The sequence below is a fragment of the Mesoplodon mirus genome (genome assembly GCF_964341445.2).
Source record: "Mesoplodon mirus genome assembly, chromosome: 3".
NCBI lineage: Eukaryota > Metazoa > Chordata > Mammalia > Artiodactyla > Ziphiidae > Mesoplodon > Mesoplodon mirus.
Genome location: NC_138978.1, coordinates 7541329 through 7558898, shown reverse-complemented (window position 1 = coordinate 7558898; position 17570 = coordinate 7541329). Strand labels below are relative to the sequence as shown.

The 17570-nt window shown below is 39.0% G+C and overlaps 1 protein-coding gene across 3 annotated transcripts in view; it reads left to right on the top strand.

Moving 5' to 3' along the window:
- Window positions 1-17570, top strand: part of LZIC (leucine zipper and CTNNBIP1 domain containing) — a gene marked incomplete at its 3' end in the record, with an annotated part of 47541 nt that overhangs the window by 1962 nt on the left and 28009 nt on the right. Inside the window, exons 2-7 of one of the 3 annotated variants that reach the window (XM_082613025.1) lie at window positions 1206-1314; window positions 2394-2529; window positions 3091-3189; window positions 4848-4943; window positions 5118-5199; window positions 10818-13716. In XM_082613025.1, coding sequence (XP_082469151.1) covers window positions 1214-1314; window positions 2394-2529; window positions 3091-3189; window positions 4848-4943; window positions 5118-5199; window positions 10818-10825 — 522 coding nt within the window. In that variant the 5' untranslated portion in view covers window positions 1206-1213. Of the gene's footprint in view, window positions 1-1205; window positions 1315-2393; window positions 2530-3090; window positions 3190-4847; window positions 4944-5117; window positions 5200-5696; window positions 13717-17570 lie in introns of those variants that run through there. The other 2 variants (XM_082613023.1, XM_082613024.1) reach the window with 2 other exon arrangements.

Genomic DNA, 17570 nt, shown 5'->3' with positions numbered 1-17570 from the left:
ATCCCTACTTCACAGCATTAACAAAAAAATAGTATATTTTTGGGAATTCCTTGGCAGTCCAGTGGTTAGGACTTGGTGCTCTCACTGCCGTGGGCCCGGGTTCAGTCCCTGGTCAGGGAACTAAGATCCCACAAGCCCCATGGTGTAGCCAAAAACAAAAACAAAATAATATATTTTAAAAAATCTTGAGATGGTCAGGGCCTGCTTTCATGGGACACAAAACTAAGAAGACATAGAGGAGAACATAGGTTTGGCCATTAAAAATAATAATTTACCATAACAAAAAATGCCATAAATAAAATTTAAAGCCAGGAGACGAGATAATATTTGCAACATAATTGTAAAGACTTTATATCCATGTTATATAAATCAGTAAGAGAAAGATAATCCAGTAGAAAAATGGGCACATTTCCAAAGAAGAAATTCATATCATAAATTGTTCATGCCCACAAGTCATTAGGTAAATGCACATAAAGACCAATAAGATAATACTAGGACTATTCTGAGTCCTGGAGTGTACTTATTAAGAATGAAAAAGAATGTTAACATAAATCTTGTAGGGCTTCCCTGGTGGCGCAGTGGTTGAGAGTCCGCCTGCCAATACAGGGGACACGGGTTCGTGCCCCGGTCCGGGAAGATCCCACATGCCGCGGAGCGGCTGGGTCCGTGAGCCATGGCCACTGGGCCTGCGCGTCCGGAGCCTGTGCTCCGCAGCGGGAGAGGCCACAGCAGTGAGAGGCCCGCGTACCGAAAAAAAAAAAAAAGAATCTTGTAAAGCAGAGTCACGCCTGATCTGTTTCTCTATAAATCTGTATTTTCATCTATCAAATATGTTTAAAGTAAGATAGACTAATAGTTAAGACTTCTAATTAATTTGTCAATTCAATTAAGAAGACTCCCAGGCATTTTTGTGGGGTGTTACTACTATATGCGTTTCAACTTTTATATATAAATTGAGATTTTTTTTTTTTGCACAAATATCTTCCCCACCCCTGTAGCTCAGAAAGAGTATAGCCAATTTTTTTTTTTTTGGCTGTGCCACGCCGCATGTGTGATGTTAGTTCCTAGACCAAGGATCGAACCAGCGCCCCCTGCAGGGTAAGCGCAGAGTCTTAACTACTGTACTGCCAGGGAAGTCCCCACCACTTTTTTGGGGGTTTTTTTTGAGTATAGCCTACTTTAAATTGCTTTATCGTTCTACTTAGAGAGTAAAATGGCTTCCAGAGGAAAGACAGAGACAAGCAAATTAAAGCAGAACTTAGAAGAACAGTTGGATAGACTAATGCAGCAATTACAGGACCTGGAGGAATGCAGGTAATAGTATAATTGTGTGCTGCTATGCTGTAAAATGGCCTTTTTTTCCTGCAGCTAGATTATAAGCTCCGTGTGTGCAGGCCCATGTGTGATTTTGGTTTCCCCTGTAGTGTTCTTCACAGTGCTTTGTCTACTGCAGAAATAAACTCAGTACTGGCTTTGGAGTTAAAAAGGCTGGGGTATGAAAGTATTTAGATTAATTTCAAAGTGAGTGTGAACTTGGGCTAAATATTTAACCACCTTAAGTTTCCATTTCCTTGAGTGTGAAATGGAAATAATAACACCCATCTTGTCTTCAGTATTTGAAGTAGCCCTGCCTCTGGTATCAAGCTGAGAAGGTACTGCTTGAACTTCTTCTGGTGTGTCTTCAGCCTTAACTGCTCAAAGAACTAAGACTGCTCATTGCCTTTTTAACAACGTTGAAAGACTATTGTAAATATTGCAGATGAAGGGAACAACACAATGCTTGGCCCAAAGCAGGCACTCGATAAATGGGAGCTGTTTTGTAGTAAATGTTTAATAAATGGCTTGTTTGGAGTACTCAGATGGCAAGTACTGCATTGCTGTTGTATTTCAAGGTGCATAAAATTTTACCTACCATTAATGCTAATGATGGTAATAATAACAGCTATTTGTTAAGTACCTATTATATGCCAAGTACTTTCCATATTTCATTTAATGCTCATAGCAACCCTCTAAAGTAGGTACTATCCTTATCTACAGCTTATACAATAGATAAAAAAACTGAGACTTGGCTAGTCAAATACCTTGCAAGGTTATACCATTGATTCAGAGACTGCTTAAAAGGAAGTTATTATGTGGTTTGTTTGTTAAGTATGTCTCATTTTGGTTTAAAAAAAAAAAAGAAAGTTTAATTGTCAGAATTGCAGGAAAACGCCCACACTAATGTCTGAACACATCCATCATTAGTATTTTGATATTTCCTTTCAGCCTTTTTCCCCCAGGATATTTTTTGTATATATATATATATGTATCTGAAGTCTTAGTGTATAAATACTAAGAATGTTTTTTTCTTTTGGAACTCTATATTTTTCTATATTATGTTCATTGTACTTCAGAGAGGAACTTGATACAGATGAATATGAAGAAACCAAAAAAGAAACTCTGGAGCAACTAAGTGAATTTAATGATTCACTAAAGAAAATTATGTCCGGAAATATGACTTTGGTTGATGAACTAAGTGGAATGCAACTGGTAAGCATAATTTACTTACATTGGTGACACAGTTTGGTTTTTGTTGTTGTTTTTTTCCAGTGTATATTTAAGATAGAAAATGTACCCTTTTTGGGGTTTAACTTCTAGAGGAATATCTACTTATGGATAAAACAGCATTTGCTTCCAGATCTTCATCTAGTTATATATTTGACTCCAGTGACATGCATAGAAATAGCAAATGGGGGGCTTCCCTGGTGGCGCAGTGGTTGAGAGTCCGCCTGCTGATTCAGGGGACACAGGATCGTACCCCGGTCTGGGAGGATCCCACATGCCGCAGAGTGGCTAGGCCCGTGAGCCATGGCCACTGAGCCTGCGCATCTGGAGCCTGTGCTCTGCAACGGGAGAGGCCACAGCAGTGAGAGGCCCGCGTACCACAAGAAAGAAAAAAAAAAAAGAAAGAAAGAAATAGCAAATGGATACTAAAGTTGTAATACTGTTTGATGAACAAAGAAGACCTATTAAGAATTGAAGACAATCAAATATTGTAATATCTGATTTGTTGGACTATTTTGGTTAGTTTTCACCTTCTTGTATTTCTAGGCTATCCAGGCAGCTATCAGCCAGGCCTTTAAAACCCCAGAGGTCATCAGATTGTTTGCAAAGAAACAACCTGGTCAGCTTCGGACAAGGTTAGCAGAGGTAAAGTTTCTTTAAATTGATCCAGTCCCTGTATGTATTTCTTTTCTCAGCCCAAGAATTTGCTCATTATGTTATTCTAAAGTTTAAAAATTGGTCATTTGAAAATGTACAACACCAAGAGTGAACCCTAGGGCCTTCCCTGGCGGTCCAGTGGTTAGTACTCTGCGCTCCCAGTGCAGGGGGCCCGGGTTCGATCCCTGATCAGGAAACTAGATCCTGCGTGCCGCAACTAAAAGAGCCCACAGGCCGCAACAAAGACCTGGCGGAGCCAAATAAATAAATAAATAAATTTAAAAAATAAATTAATTAAATTGAATTTTTTTAAAAAAAGAGTGAACCCTAATGTAAAGTATGGACTTTGGGTGATAATGATGTGTCAGTGTAGGTTCATCAGTTGGAACAAATGTACCACTCTGGTGGGGATGTTTATAATGGAGATACTATGCATGAGTGAGGACAAGGGGTGTATGAGGAATCTCTGTACCATTTGCTCAATTTACTGTGAACCTAAAACTGCTCTAAAAAATAGTCTATTTCAAAAAACTGGTCAGTTGACTTTGGAGCCACAACCCACAACTAGGTTTCTGACAAAATTAGTCCTTTGAGCAGTTGTTGTTGATAACAAATGTAGAGGTTTAACCAGCATATGGCAGTTTAAATTGCTACTGACTGCTTCTGCTACGACTCCACATTTAAAGTTTTACTATTTATTTCTGGAGCTCTGAATTGAAATCCCATCTAGCATTCATTAGCAGCCATGCTTTATGCATGTGCGGCCTTTCCCATCTAAGAATTTCAAACATCTTTATAAACCTGACACTTGAGGAAGTCTGTTTATAGACTTGAATATAGTTAAGACATTAATAAGTTATTTGCAACCATTGGTAATTTAATAGCATAGTGGTTAAGAGCATGGATTTGGATCAAACTGTTTGGATTTGTACCCCTGTTCTACTGTGGACGTATGTGATGTTGGGGGAGTTATTTTCTTCAACCTCTTTTTTTTTTCTTCTTCCTTTTTCTTTCTTTGGCCGCACCACGATGTATGTGGGATCTTAGTTCCCCGACCAGGGATCGAACCCGGGTCCCCTGCATTGGAAGGCAGATTCTTTACTACTGGACCACCAGGGAAGTCCTTCTTCAACCTCTTTTTGTGCCTGTTTCCCCATTTGTAAAAAGGCAATGATGATAGTCCCTACCTCTTATTGGTTGTTACGAGGTTTACATGGAGTAAAATGTGTAAAGCACATAGAATAGTACCAAAGCATAGTACATGCTATCAATGTTTCTGGTGGTAGAGGTGATATTTAACCAAAGTTCCAGGAGATCTGTTACCAGTTGTCTCATTCAGGCCTTTAGACCACACTTCAGTTTAATGAAATAGAGTTCTTAGAGGATAGCTCCTCTTTAAAGAAGCTATTGACCTACTAATTCCTCAGTAGAGTTTATAACTAAGACAATGGTTATGATTAGTATCAAGATTTATTAGAACTGTGTAATAACATTTCTATCATGTTTGCCTTGAGTTGTTTCTATAGTTCTTTATAATATTAATTGGTAGAGGACCTTTTCTTAAAAAAGTACATCTGAAAAGCTTGATTTTATGCAAAGAATGCTTTTAACTTAAATACCATATGCTTTGCATTCATCTATTACAGATGGATAGAGATCTCATGGTAGGAAAGCTGGAAAGAGACCTGTATACTCAGCAGAAAGTGGAGATACTAACAGCTCTCAGGAAACTTGGAGAGAAGGTACTTGTATTTAATTTAATATATTAGGTATAAAGAAAAAGTGTGAAGTATTTGGTATAGAACTTCTTGATCTGTGATTTAGTTTGTGGTCCTAAGACATTCTTAACAGGGATTCCTAGAGCCACTTTGTTCACATTTGAACTCAGTCCTCTGGGCTTTGTTCTGTTTGTTTAGCTGACTGCAGATGACGAGGCCTTCTTGTCAGCAAACGCAGGTGCTATACTCAGCCAGTTTGAGAAAGTCTCTACAGACCTTGGTGAGTACCCTCGTATTTCTGAAAGCTGGACATGAATTACTGCTCTAGATTGACAGATGGCATGGGTGAGATAAAATGATGGCCTTTTCTTGAGTTTAGAGGTGAAACCAGAATTGTTTTCTTTATAAACCTCTTTTTAATGGGTTTATTTTCCAATACTATTTAATTAAAAATAATCAAATTAATATAGCCTAATGCTTTAAAAATATTTGTCAGCTAAATGTAAATATAAAAGTAAACTAAAATGTTACATGTTCTATTTCATACCTGAATTAAAGTAAGTATTTGTAACCAGTAAATTGCCCTATGTGGCTGAGTTGTTTGTGCAGGGAAGGAAATTGTCATGGCAGTGGGGAGGGTCAGGGATAATGTGCTGATAATAAAAACTCGTTTCATTTTCTGTTTTATCATCTATGTGATAGATTTTCCTCTCTTTACCTGGAACTATAAATGCATTTGAAATGACATTTCTGTTTATTATGTGTCTTTCTTCTTAGGCTCTGGCGACAAAGTTCTTGCTTTGGCAAGTTTTGAGGTTGAAAAAACAAAAAAATGACGCGGTGTGAAAACTTAGGACATTGATCGCATTCTTGTTGTAAATGACATTTTTCTTCCGGGGATTTTGAGTCATGGCAAAGAAGTCAAGAGATTCATGAAATGTATTAATAACCTAAGAAAAGGTGACAGAAAAACATACTTAAGGCTTTTGTTTATGCCCTTCATCATTGTGCTTTATGTAGGGATACCCACTTCCGTGACCCTGGACTTGTTGGGATGGAGGGGCTCACTGGACCTTATTCATTATGGTTTGTCTGTTTAAGAGAAAACAAAATAGTGTCTCTGCCTGTCTTTATTGAGCCTCCTTGTTTTTAAGTGCTGGTAGTAAATGAAAAGATGTGAACTGATGATTCTTTTCTGCTCATGATTATCCCCACTTGTTGGAGTAAATAATGTAGCAACATCAACAGACCTCATATGTGTTCACAGAACTTTAGAGTTCTAAGTGATCTTAAAATCCTTTTCATTTTACAAACAAGGAAAGTAAGGCTCAGCAAGAGCAAGTGACTTTCTTAAAGTCACATTAGAGACAGAGCTGGGGATAAGACTTGGGTGTCCTGTCAGTTTAATGTCCACTGAGTTTTATTTCTTTATTTTGTGCTGCTTTAAAAAAAATAATTCACACATATCGGTGCAAGTCCGTATTTATGAAAATTCAGTGTCCCCAAAAAAGTTGTCACTGAGTGACCATTCCCCAGCCCGTAAGCTCTCAGTATGAATGGTGCCCATTGTATCTCTGAGTTTTGAGCTTGGAACAATGGGAGCCCTGTTGAGAGTCTCCTGAAGTAACTTAACCTCCTGCGTTGTTTCACCAGGGAAGCAATTGGAAGTGGCAGCTCGAGGCCCTCCCTGTGTGTGACCTCTTTGCTGAAACCCAGAGGGTGGTGACTGTAAACTACTATTTACTCTTCAGTTTTGGGAGAAACGCAAAATAAGTTATGAGAAGAAGTCAGTTTCTCTCCTGAGTGTTTACATCTCTCTGCACACTCAGATATATAGATTTTCCCCATATGCATGTACGTCAGCTTATTTCCTAGGCTCTGGCCACTTTATATTCTTTCACATTTTTCTTAGTATTCTTTTTCTTTAGACTTCATACCAATTAAAAACATTTTTAAAGCTTCTTGTGTACCATAACCTCTACTAGGTGCTCTGCCAACTGGACGAATGAGGGGACCTCAGCTACATTAATGCCTTATTTGGAACTTGTAATGGGTAATTTTTTATATATTGGTTTATGATGGTCACAAACTCATTAAATTGTGACAAACTAAGAAAAAGCAAATTACCTGTTATTCATCTAGGGCTTTATGGTCAATCACCATTATTTCATTATTCTGTGTGTTTTTTTTAACCAAAGTGAAATTCACATGGCCATTTAAAACTCATCATTTTAAAGTGTGCAATTCAGTGGCATTCAGTACATTCACAGTGTTGTGCAATGACCACCATTATCTAGTTGCAAAACATTTTCATCCCCCGCAAAGAATACCCCATACTTACTAAGCAGTCATTCCCTCCTCCTTCCAGTCCTCTAGCGACCACTAATCTGCTCTCTGCTCTCTGTCTCTATGGATTTACCTATTCAGGACATTTCGTATAAATGGAATCATATAGTATGTGACCTCTTGTGTCTGGCTTCTTTCACTCAGCGTAATATTTTTTAGTTTAATCCACATTGTAGTGTGTATTAGTACTTCGTTCGTTTTAATGGCTGAAAATATTCCCTTGCATGGATACCACTTTGTGTTTATCCATTTATCTCTTGATGAACATTTGGTGTTTTTCCACTTTTTGGCTATTGTGAATAGTGTTGCCCTTATGAACGTTTGTGCCTAAGTATTTGTTTAAATATCCCTTTTCAATTCTTTTGGGTATATACCTAGGAACAGAATTGCTGTTTGGGTTTTGTTTTGTTTTGTTTTAATTCATAGCAAGATTCCCTTCCAGTAGTAGTAAGACAAGGAAAATTAGGAATATTTTATATTTGAAAGAGGCCTAAATGAATCTGGAGTCCTTAACTTTGGTTTCCCTTAAACTTTCTGTAAGACTAACCTCAGTGAAATATTTTGTCATTAATCACATTAATATATTCATTTTGTAAGTGATGACTAGTACTTAATTTAAAATTAACCTTCATTTCAAAGTGACCAAGTTTGCAGTGCCTAGCAAGACACTGTCAGTCATGGCCGTGTGACCTTTGGTAGGTGACTATATATATATATATATATGTATATATATATATATTTTTTTTTGTGACAGTATTTTTGAGCCTCATTTTCCTCATCTGTTCAGTGGGGATCATAGGAGCTAACTACTACATAGGATTACTGTGCATTCCCCTCTCTTTCTTAATGTAGAAAGCTTTACATTGGGGTTAATCCACCATTTAATAGTTTTTTCAAGGGCCATAATATGATATATTTTTCACAAATTTGGTAATTTAGAAAAATAATTTGAGAAGTCTATACAACTATAGTTATTAAATGACTTGTAAACTATGTTTATGTTCATATTTTGCTATATTTAATGTTCTAGTTTTTTAGATGTCTTGGGAGGTCTCAAACTGCAATAACTAATGCTAAGGCAGCTTTTTGACATCCTTGGGTCAAGCTAATATTTTAATGGAAAGATTCCTGCATTTTTCAAAGAACTGGGGTTGCCGCAGAAATAAATTCCAATGATCAAGTGTCCAACCTGGCTGTTTAATGAAATCTAATAATTTAAAACAATTTCTCTTTCAGTATTTTGCTTTGTTTTTATCCTGTGAGTGTTAAGTTAGGTAGAGGAAGAAATCAAGCAATAGAATGAGTTGTTCCCAGGAACGAGTTGGAGTTGGGACAGATGGGTTGTTAACTTTGGTCGATAGGCCTTTTATTGAAGACACTCAGCCAAAGAATGGTCATCTTAGGCAAAATAAAAGACTGTGCAAATCCACCATTGGAATAGTATCTTATTACAGTGACCGGTGGATAGTTTGAAATTATTACAGAAAAAATAAACCCAGACCATTTTGCCTAGAGCTTTTCAATCACTTTCCTGACCACTTTTTTTTCTTGTCTTTTCATTACTAAGACCAAAGAACACTCTTCTTTGCCTCTCAAATTGTTTTTCAGCATTAATATGTAAATTAAAACTGTCAGCACTCCCACAGACCCCCGTGAACAAGCTGTAATTGCTTCCAGTCTGTGTGGCCCTGGAATTGAAAAGATTTAGAAACTGGGGAAACTAGTACTTTATATTTTCATTAAGTTGCAAAAAGCAGGTTAGAAATATGGCTCTACTAGATATCACCCTAGAATATGGCCTTTTGACATCCTCACTCATTTTCTTTTTGAAAGCCCCTCTCCCTGCTCACACTAATAGCAAGGTGGAAAGACTGTAATGCTGAAAGGGCCTCAAACACAAGGGGTTAGTGACATTCTTAAGAGCTTACAATGCAAAGTCCATGCTGTTCCAAGCAGAGGACCAGGAAAGTTGAGCGGTTTGAGGCTGTCAGTTGGTAGCTTCCTCATGCTTGGTTGTTTTCCTCTGAGAGCATCACATTCCTTACAGCCTCAGACAGTGGACTACAATTAAAAATAAACAAGTAAAAAATATTTTCTATAAAGGAGGTCAAGGAGAGCCACCAATTTTCTTTTGAGTTAAGAAAGAGGAAGACAGGGACTTCCCTAGTGGCACAGTGGTTAAGAATCCACCTGTCAATGCAGGGGACATGGGTTTGAGCCCTGGTCCAGGAAGATCCCACATGCGGAGCAACTAAGCCCGTGCGCCACAACTGCTGAGCCTGCGCTCTAGAGCCCACGAGCCACAACTACTGAGCCCGCCTGACACAACTACTGAAGCCCATGCGCTTAGAGCCTGTGCTCTGCAACAAGAGAAGCCACTGCAATGGGAAGCCCGCACACCACAAAGAAGAGTAGCCCCTGCTTGCTGCAACTAGAGAAAGCCTGTGCGCAGCAACGGAGACCCAACACAGCCAAAAATTAATTAATTAAAAAACAAAAGGAGGAAGATAATGCTAGTAAGAGTCCTTTCTAAGATTATGCATCAGTCACAGGTCCTCTGCCCTCAGCTTCTGGCAACTGTGACTGAACTTCTGAAGCCTTCCCACAAGAACCTCTGATTTTGTGTTTCATTCATAATTTCAATACATGGTTTAAGAGTTTAAGTTATCGTAATTATGTCTGTTCATTCTAAAATGTCTTAAGTAGTTCAAGTACTATTTTTTTGTTGCTGCTAAATTGTCATATATATAAGAAGAGTTCAATGATTTTTTTGGCTTGTATGAAAACCTGATTCTTTTAGGCCTGGCCTTACTCCTGCAATACTCGTAAACCAGGCCAAGTTGAAAACTGAGGCAGTGACCCTCGATGATAATTTAAAAAATAGGTAATTTAGGTAAAAGTAAATATTTGGCCTGGATTAGGTTGTGATTGTCTTAATCCTATGGTTAACCATGTTCTTAGAAAATGTGTTTATTCATCTTAAAAAAAAATTTTTTTTTTTCGGCCATGCCACTCGGCATGCAGGATCTTAGTTCCCTGTCCAGGGATCAAACCCGTTCCCCACTGCGGTGGAAGTGCCGAGTCCTAACCACTGGACCACCATGGAAGTCCCTTAAAAAAATTTTTTTTTAACTTTGTTAGCACCTCAAGTTTTACATCAAGTTTGTTCTAGGTCTTGGTAAATTATACCTTAGGTTTGGTTTTTAAAGCTCTGAGCTTGTAAATCAACTATACTTCAATAAAAATAAATAAAGTTATAAAAAAAGTTAGCAGCCTGTAGGAGGCAATAAATCTGGCACCCTATATCAATGCTTGGAAGAGAGTCACCCACCAATCAGGAGAGTCCACTTTAAACTCATAGAAGCAAGAAATAAACTTCCATTGCGTTTGAACCACCAAAACAAACAAGACCTCTGAGCTTATACTCATTTATTTAAATATTTTGTTTCATATTTACTCAGGAGAGGAGCATTTGTAATTTTCAAGCAAACAGGCAAAATCTCAGCCCCTTAGCCTCAGCCTCGTGGCATTTCTTTTCATCCTGTCTTCCAGAACTATGAGTGGTTTATTCCTCTGCAAGAAAATACCAGGAGCAAGAGTCCAAATAAAAGAGTACGTGAGACATACCTAAATCTACTTTCCATTCTCAGGAAGGAAAATGTGAACTCTGTCTTTAACTTGTGGGCCTGGAGCAGAAATGAGGGATGTGAGTGTGCTCATTCATGTGTGTGCCTCTCTTCTGGGAACCTGACTGCTCCCACAGTACTCTTACGACCTCCCACGGTGCTGCTCTTGCCAGAGAGGGAGGTTGATTGTGCCAGGTTAATTTTGTTACAATGAACGCACTGGACAAATTGTGTACACTAGACCCTTTTACTTTGAAAAACTCAAAATGTACTTTCTCTGGTGGGGATTAGGTCTTGAAAGTGAAGAGAATGGATTTTAGAAAATCTTAACAACAATTACTATGTGGAAGCAAGGAAAGCTTCTATCTGCTACCTCTTCTGATTGTGATGTCATTTATTCTTTCATCAGGCATTTATTGAGTGCTGAGATACGCCCGACACATTACTTGGCTCTTTTTGGTTAAATTTTCTAAAATGGATATTGAATAGAGTCCTTTTATTAAAAAAATAAGACTCTTTTAAGTGTTTATATGGTTAATGGAAGTTTAGATATCTGGCTGCATCACCAAGAGGTTTATTTCACAATGATAAAATTGTGTTTTAAATAGACCTACCCCTCTTTCCAAATCTGTCACTCCATCATAGTTAGCTGGATCCTTAGAAACATTATTTCAGATGTGTATTCACATATTATAAGGAAGAGTACACTTGGAAATAATTCTGATCTGTACAATTTGATCTAAATGATCTCTTTCGTCTATAATTTTTTACCTCATTTTAAAATCAATCTTGTAGGAAATTCCCTGGCAGTCCATTGGTTAGGACTTGGCACTTTCACTGCTGTGGGTCTGGGTTCAATCTCTGGTCGGGGAACTAAGATCCTTCAAGCCACGCAAAGTGGCAAAAAAATAAAAAATCAATAAAATCAATATTGTAAAATGCATATCTCACTAAAATACACTTGACCCTTGAACAACACGGGGGTTGGGGGTGCCCACCCTCTGCGCAGTTGAAAATCCATGTACAATTTGACAGCCCTCGGTATCTGCGGTTCCACATCCGTGGATCCAAACAACCACAGGTTGTGTAGTACTGTGGTATGTATTTAGTGAAAGAAATCTGGGTAGGTATAAATTGACCCACACATGCAAACCCGTGTTGTTCAAGAGTCATCTGTGTTTATATTATTAAGTCATTTTGGAGAATATTAAATGGAAAGAAAGTGGGAATACTCCTGTAGGGGAGGAAAGATATCTTTCCTCTTTTTGCGTTCTTAACTGGGACCCCTATAACAGAGGCAGATTAACAAGAGAAAAGCACACACATTTATTTACTGTAAGTGTTATGTGACATGGGAACCTTCATAAGGAAATGAAGACCCAGAGAAACTGTTAAATCTGAGTGCTTGTATGCTAGATTTGATGAAGGGTGGAAAGTTGTGGGAAAATGAGATAGAACAAAGGTGAGCTAAGTGTAAGAAACTGAGGGAAACTTAGCCAGATCTGTTTGTTCCCATTCCTCTCTGTCTCTTCTTTGAAGGTAAAGATGTTCCTTCCTTCCAGATATTGGACAGGGCACCTCTCACATGAGGGTTTTATGACCTGCTTCAAGGGAAGGTCAAAAGTTCTTACTACTCATGCCATTTCTCAAGTTCCATCAGCTTAAAATAGTCAATATGCCAAGGTGCCATATCGTGGGGTGGTGTGTCCCCTGAACCCTGTCACTACATTTCTAATCCTAATTGTGTCACTCTTTTATACTTAATTTTGGTCTCATTTTGTCAAGTCACCTTCCAAATATTCATGTAGATATTTTGTGAAGAATAGTTATTAAATGGTTAAATGGCTTTGAAACTACAGTGTAAGGAACTGTATAAAATTAAATAATGCCACTTTCATTAAAATATTTAAAATCTTAAAATATACATTTTAAGAATACTAAATAAAATGGAGGCATTGTGTTTGGTTTGACAAAGGGAAGCTTGTGTTCATATCTAGATATTTGAAATAACAGGAAATTAAGATCATAAAATATATTAACTAGGAGTACCTAATGTGGGGAAAAGCCTACAATTCTGTTTCTCCTGTCTTTTCATTTCCTGGATGTGAGATTAATTTACTTTTAAATTTCCTTTAATGACATAACTTGTGCTAAAGAGATCTTATAATAACCCAAGACATCCTAGTGAAAGGATGTTATTGGGTTTGTGGGAATTTGTGTGTTAATATTATAGTCTGTCTCAGCAGGGTGTCATTAGCAGCAGAAATGGAAGGCAAATTAAAACTAGTCCCTTTATCTTTTCCAGACACTGCAGCCCCTTTAGCATGCTGTTTCTATACATCTTCTCTGAAAAGAAATTAAATGGAAATTGCCTGCTCAAAGTTGTTTTAAAGTCACAAGTGTCACCTGTATGCTTGCTTAAGGACTCCCTGCCTCCTCTTCTCTGTGAGCATGTCTTCTGCTTTCCTGAGAAAGCTTTTCTACTTATTAGTAAAATAAGTGTCCCTTTCTGTTCTGTCTGTACTTAGCCACCAATTAGTAAGATGAGCAGAAATGCTCCCATGCTGAGCATCCTGCTGGGGGCATGGAAGAGGCTGACACTACTTCATGATGTGAGCTATATGAGCGCCTTTTTATCTCCCAGGAGAGGTTCTCAATAGATTTGGTCTGCCCCCTGGAGCCTGTAGCTATTTTAGTCTAACTACTCATTAAAGTCAATCTAAGATATTGCTAAAGCCTTTGGATTCTTCAAGTGCATTGCCTCCACTCGAATTCAGCTAAAAATAGTTCAGTTTCACTCCCCAGGGCTGCTTCCAAGTTACATGAACTCTCCCCTCAGCCTCACACCCCACCAAAAATATTGATGTCCACAGCAAGACTAGCTTCTTATTAAAGACCCAGGACTATGGCTGTGAATGCATTCCTAACTGCAAGAATGGAAGAAAAGAATGAATCCCAGTTAAAGCTAAGCCCAAGAATGTGAGATAAATCAGGACTTCGGGGGGGAAAACAGATTTGTTTTCATCCCAAATAATAAATTTTTTAAAAAAGAAAAGAAAAATAAATGCAAAAACCCCCCACCCCCCAAAACAATAAATTAAATCTAAACATTGATGAGTACTTAGCACTGTGCCAGACTCATCCGTCATAAATTGAATGCCTACTGTGCCATTCTAAGCTGATAAGTCTAAGCTGATAATAGTATACAGTTCTATATTCTATCCGGTAAAGGCTTTGGGAAAATTAAAGCAATTGTTTGGGGGCTAAAGCAAGGTGGATTAGGACGAAGAAAGCAACAGACTACCATGTATTTATTCTCCATCAAGAATGGAAAATGCCTTGATGATAGCTGCTTTGATATATTGGAGTATTACCCAACAATTATTTATTCAGACCTTCCTCCCTTGAGGTGGAATATACTTCCTTATCCCGCTGTTTTGGGCCTGGCAATTAGACTGCATTTGACAAATGGGATGTTTATGGATATGATTCCTGGAGAGGTCTTCAGTGTGCTTCCCCAGTTGGTCTTGGTGCTCTTGCTCTTCTGCCATTCATCATAAGAGGAATGTGCCCTTTGTGGCCTCTGGTTCAAGGAGAATGAGGACACGTGGAGCAGACTTAATCCCAATCTACAGCTAAACCCTGTTGATCCCGGCCTAACCCAACAGAGTCACAGTCGGCCCACAGCCTGAAGTATACCCACACCAGGCAATTTGCAGACCCCTGAACAAAAACCACAAATGCTTGTTAAGCCACTGAGTTTCGAGGTGGTTTTTTTTATGCAGCAATCACTTGCTGATACGCCATTCTTATCCCACTTTAGTCCATTCTCCTTGCAAAAGCCATAGTCACCTATTTAAGTACACATCCAACGATGTCATGTCCTTGTTTAAACCTTTTGGTGGTTCTCATTACTTTGGGGGATAAATACTGAATGCTTAGCATGACCTATGAAGTCCTGTATGATAGGGGCCTGACCTCTTTCCCCATCACTCTGCACTCTAGCCAGCCGGCCTTCTCTCTCAGTAGTTTGATCTCACCATCCTCCCTTTCTTCCTTGTGGCCTTTTTATGGGCCGGTCCCACTGTGTGCTATCCTCTTCTCCCCACTCTTTGCTTAGTTAACTTCTACTTATACCTCAAGTGTGAGCTTTTATATTATTTTCCCAGGGAAACTCTCCCTGACCCTAATGCAAGGTTAGGTTCCCAATTATATGGTCTCAGAGCCCATTGTGTTTCAGCTTTTAGCACTTAACTATAATTGCAATGAATTATTCAGGTGTATAATTCATTGGTGTATGTCTTATCCATCACGAGGGCAAGGACAGTATGTGTCTGATTTGCGGCTTTATCCCCTGCCTTACACAATGACATGCGACTGGCTAAAGAGACTATGCTTGAACAAAAGCCAGGGGATACATAATAGTTCACGTGTGAAACGTTGATGAAGTTCTGAATCAGTTCAAGTGAAAGGTCCCCTAAGAACTTAGAGGAAGGTAGTGTGAATATTGGAACAAGGTCAGAAAAAGACACCTGCAAAGAAAACACAGTCTCTTGTTAGTCACAGAGCCAGGTTAGTTACAGTAATAATGAGCGTTAGATCTCTAAATGTTATTGAATTAGAAATGAAAACTCCAATTGTAAGAGGAAATGTCATTAGCTGCCAGGGGATTGACAATTTGGAAAGGTTGCACTGTAGAACTGCCAATTAGTTTCAAACAAGTGGAGATGGTCCAAGAATTTAAAAGTAAGATCAAACTGTGCCTTTTTTGAGCTCTTAACTTTTTAAAATAGTGTCACAGCTTACGTAACAGGAAGAAACCGTTCGAGGTATCCTGATATATACAAAGAAAAAGTAAAACCTACCAGGAATGATACGACGTTTGTAATTTGAAGTGAAAATCTCACGAAGGTTTTAGTACAAAGCACAAAGAAAAGAAAATCAAGGTGGATGGAGCTTCAAGCATTAGACTTCCAGTGCCCTTAGTGTGTATGAGCAAGAAAGATGCATCTCGAGGGGAGACTTGGGAGTCACAACCTCAGGGTTCACTGGAGCCTACGAAGACCTGGCTGAGCCTCGTCCTGTCACTCCCTGGCCTGCACTTGCCGTCACAGAGGGCAGCCTGTGGAAGCCATTTCATTTTCATATTCCAGTTTTTCAGCAATGTATACAAATGTAGCCTAAGTTGCCTTTTTTCTTTTTAAGGGAAAAAAGTGGTAGAGGATTTTAAAAAATTCTTTAGCTGTTAAGTATCTTGGTCTATTTCCCTTGGCTCTATAACTTGTGCGAATTAAAATGATTTCAACAGAGGATTCTAGAGTGCAGCTTCTTTTATTTTCCTTTTGCCGCCTGTGTGGGCTCTCATGTTCTTTGCTTAAATAATTAATAATCATTAGTGTCTGTTATGCAGCGTGTGGGAGAAGAGTGGATAATCTGGGATCCCAGGACATTTGCACTATGCCTGCCCCCTTTGCGTACGCTTTCATGTGAGGCTCTTCATTAGCTGGCACCAGGGTGTAGATTTGCTGCCCTCAGCCTTTAGTGTTTATTAACTATAAAAAAAGAGCCCCATCTGATTCACAACCAGCTGGGGGCAAGTACTGCTGATGGGAAGTAATTTCCTAGAAGAGCAGTAATGAAGAAAGTGAGGGGAGCAGTGTGTGCAGAAAACAAAGCCACAAAGTTCATTTAGATTGACCAACCTCTGCTGGACCAAAATGCAGACTCTAAGTGTCTGTCACATTACTGCAAAGCCTGACCTCGGTCTTACAAATAGCAAATAGCTAATAAACATATAAATGTGGAACAGGAGGGTTTATACTCTCAGGTAGGTTTGAAAATTTCTACTCTTAGAACAGTGAAGGGTAGGAGCAAAGCTACAAATATTTAATAACAGGCCCCACTACTAGTTAGCAACAGTAAGCTGGTGGGCAGTCTGTCCATCAGTAGGGTGAGGAAGGAATTGCTTGTCAGGAGTGGTCTTTTCAGTCTCACCTAAATACACTGGTAACATTTCCATATCTACAGATATGAAATGCATTGGTTTGTGCAGGCGGGAAAGATAGCTGTTGTCATTTATTCCCAGCGAGTAGAGGTTCTTTGCTTTTAGGGATGGTAATTTTTTATGCTTAATTAGATGATAACCAGCCGGAAAAAAAAAGGTGATAAACAGACTACTGTGCTTAAAGACTAATAGGCTGAATCTTTGGATCCAAATTGAGGCCTTATGTTGGTTTGAGGCTGAACATTTGAGGCTCACAAAGTACACTTATTAGGCATGTTGGTCGGGCTTCCCTGGTGGCACAGTGGTTAAGAATCCGCCTGCCAAGGCAGGGGACACGGGGTTCGAGCCCTGGTCTGGGAAGATCCCACATGCTGCGGAACAACTAAACCCGTGCACCACAACTACTGAGCCTGCGCTCTAGAGCCTGCGAGCCACAACTCCTGAAGCCCACGCACCTAGAGCCTGTGCTCCGCAATAAGACAAGCCACCACAATGAGAAGCCCGCGCACTGCAATGAAGAGTAGCCCCCGCTCGCTGCAACTAGAGAAAGCCTGCACACAGCAATGAAGACCCAACGCAGCCAAAAATAAATTAAAAAAAAAAAAAGACATGTTGGTCTGTCAAAACACTCAGCAAAAGAAATGAATAATTATTTCTTTATATTGTTCCCAAGCA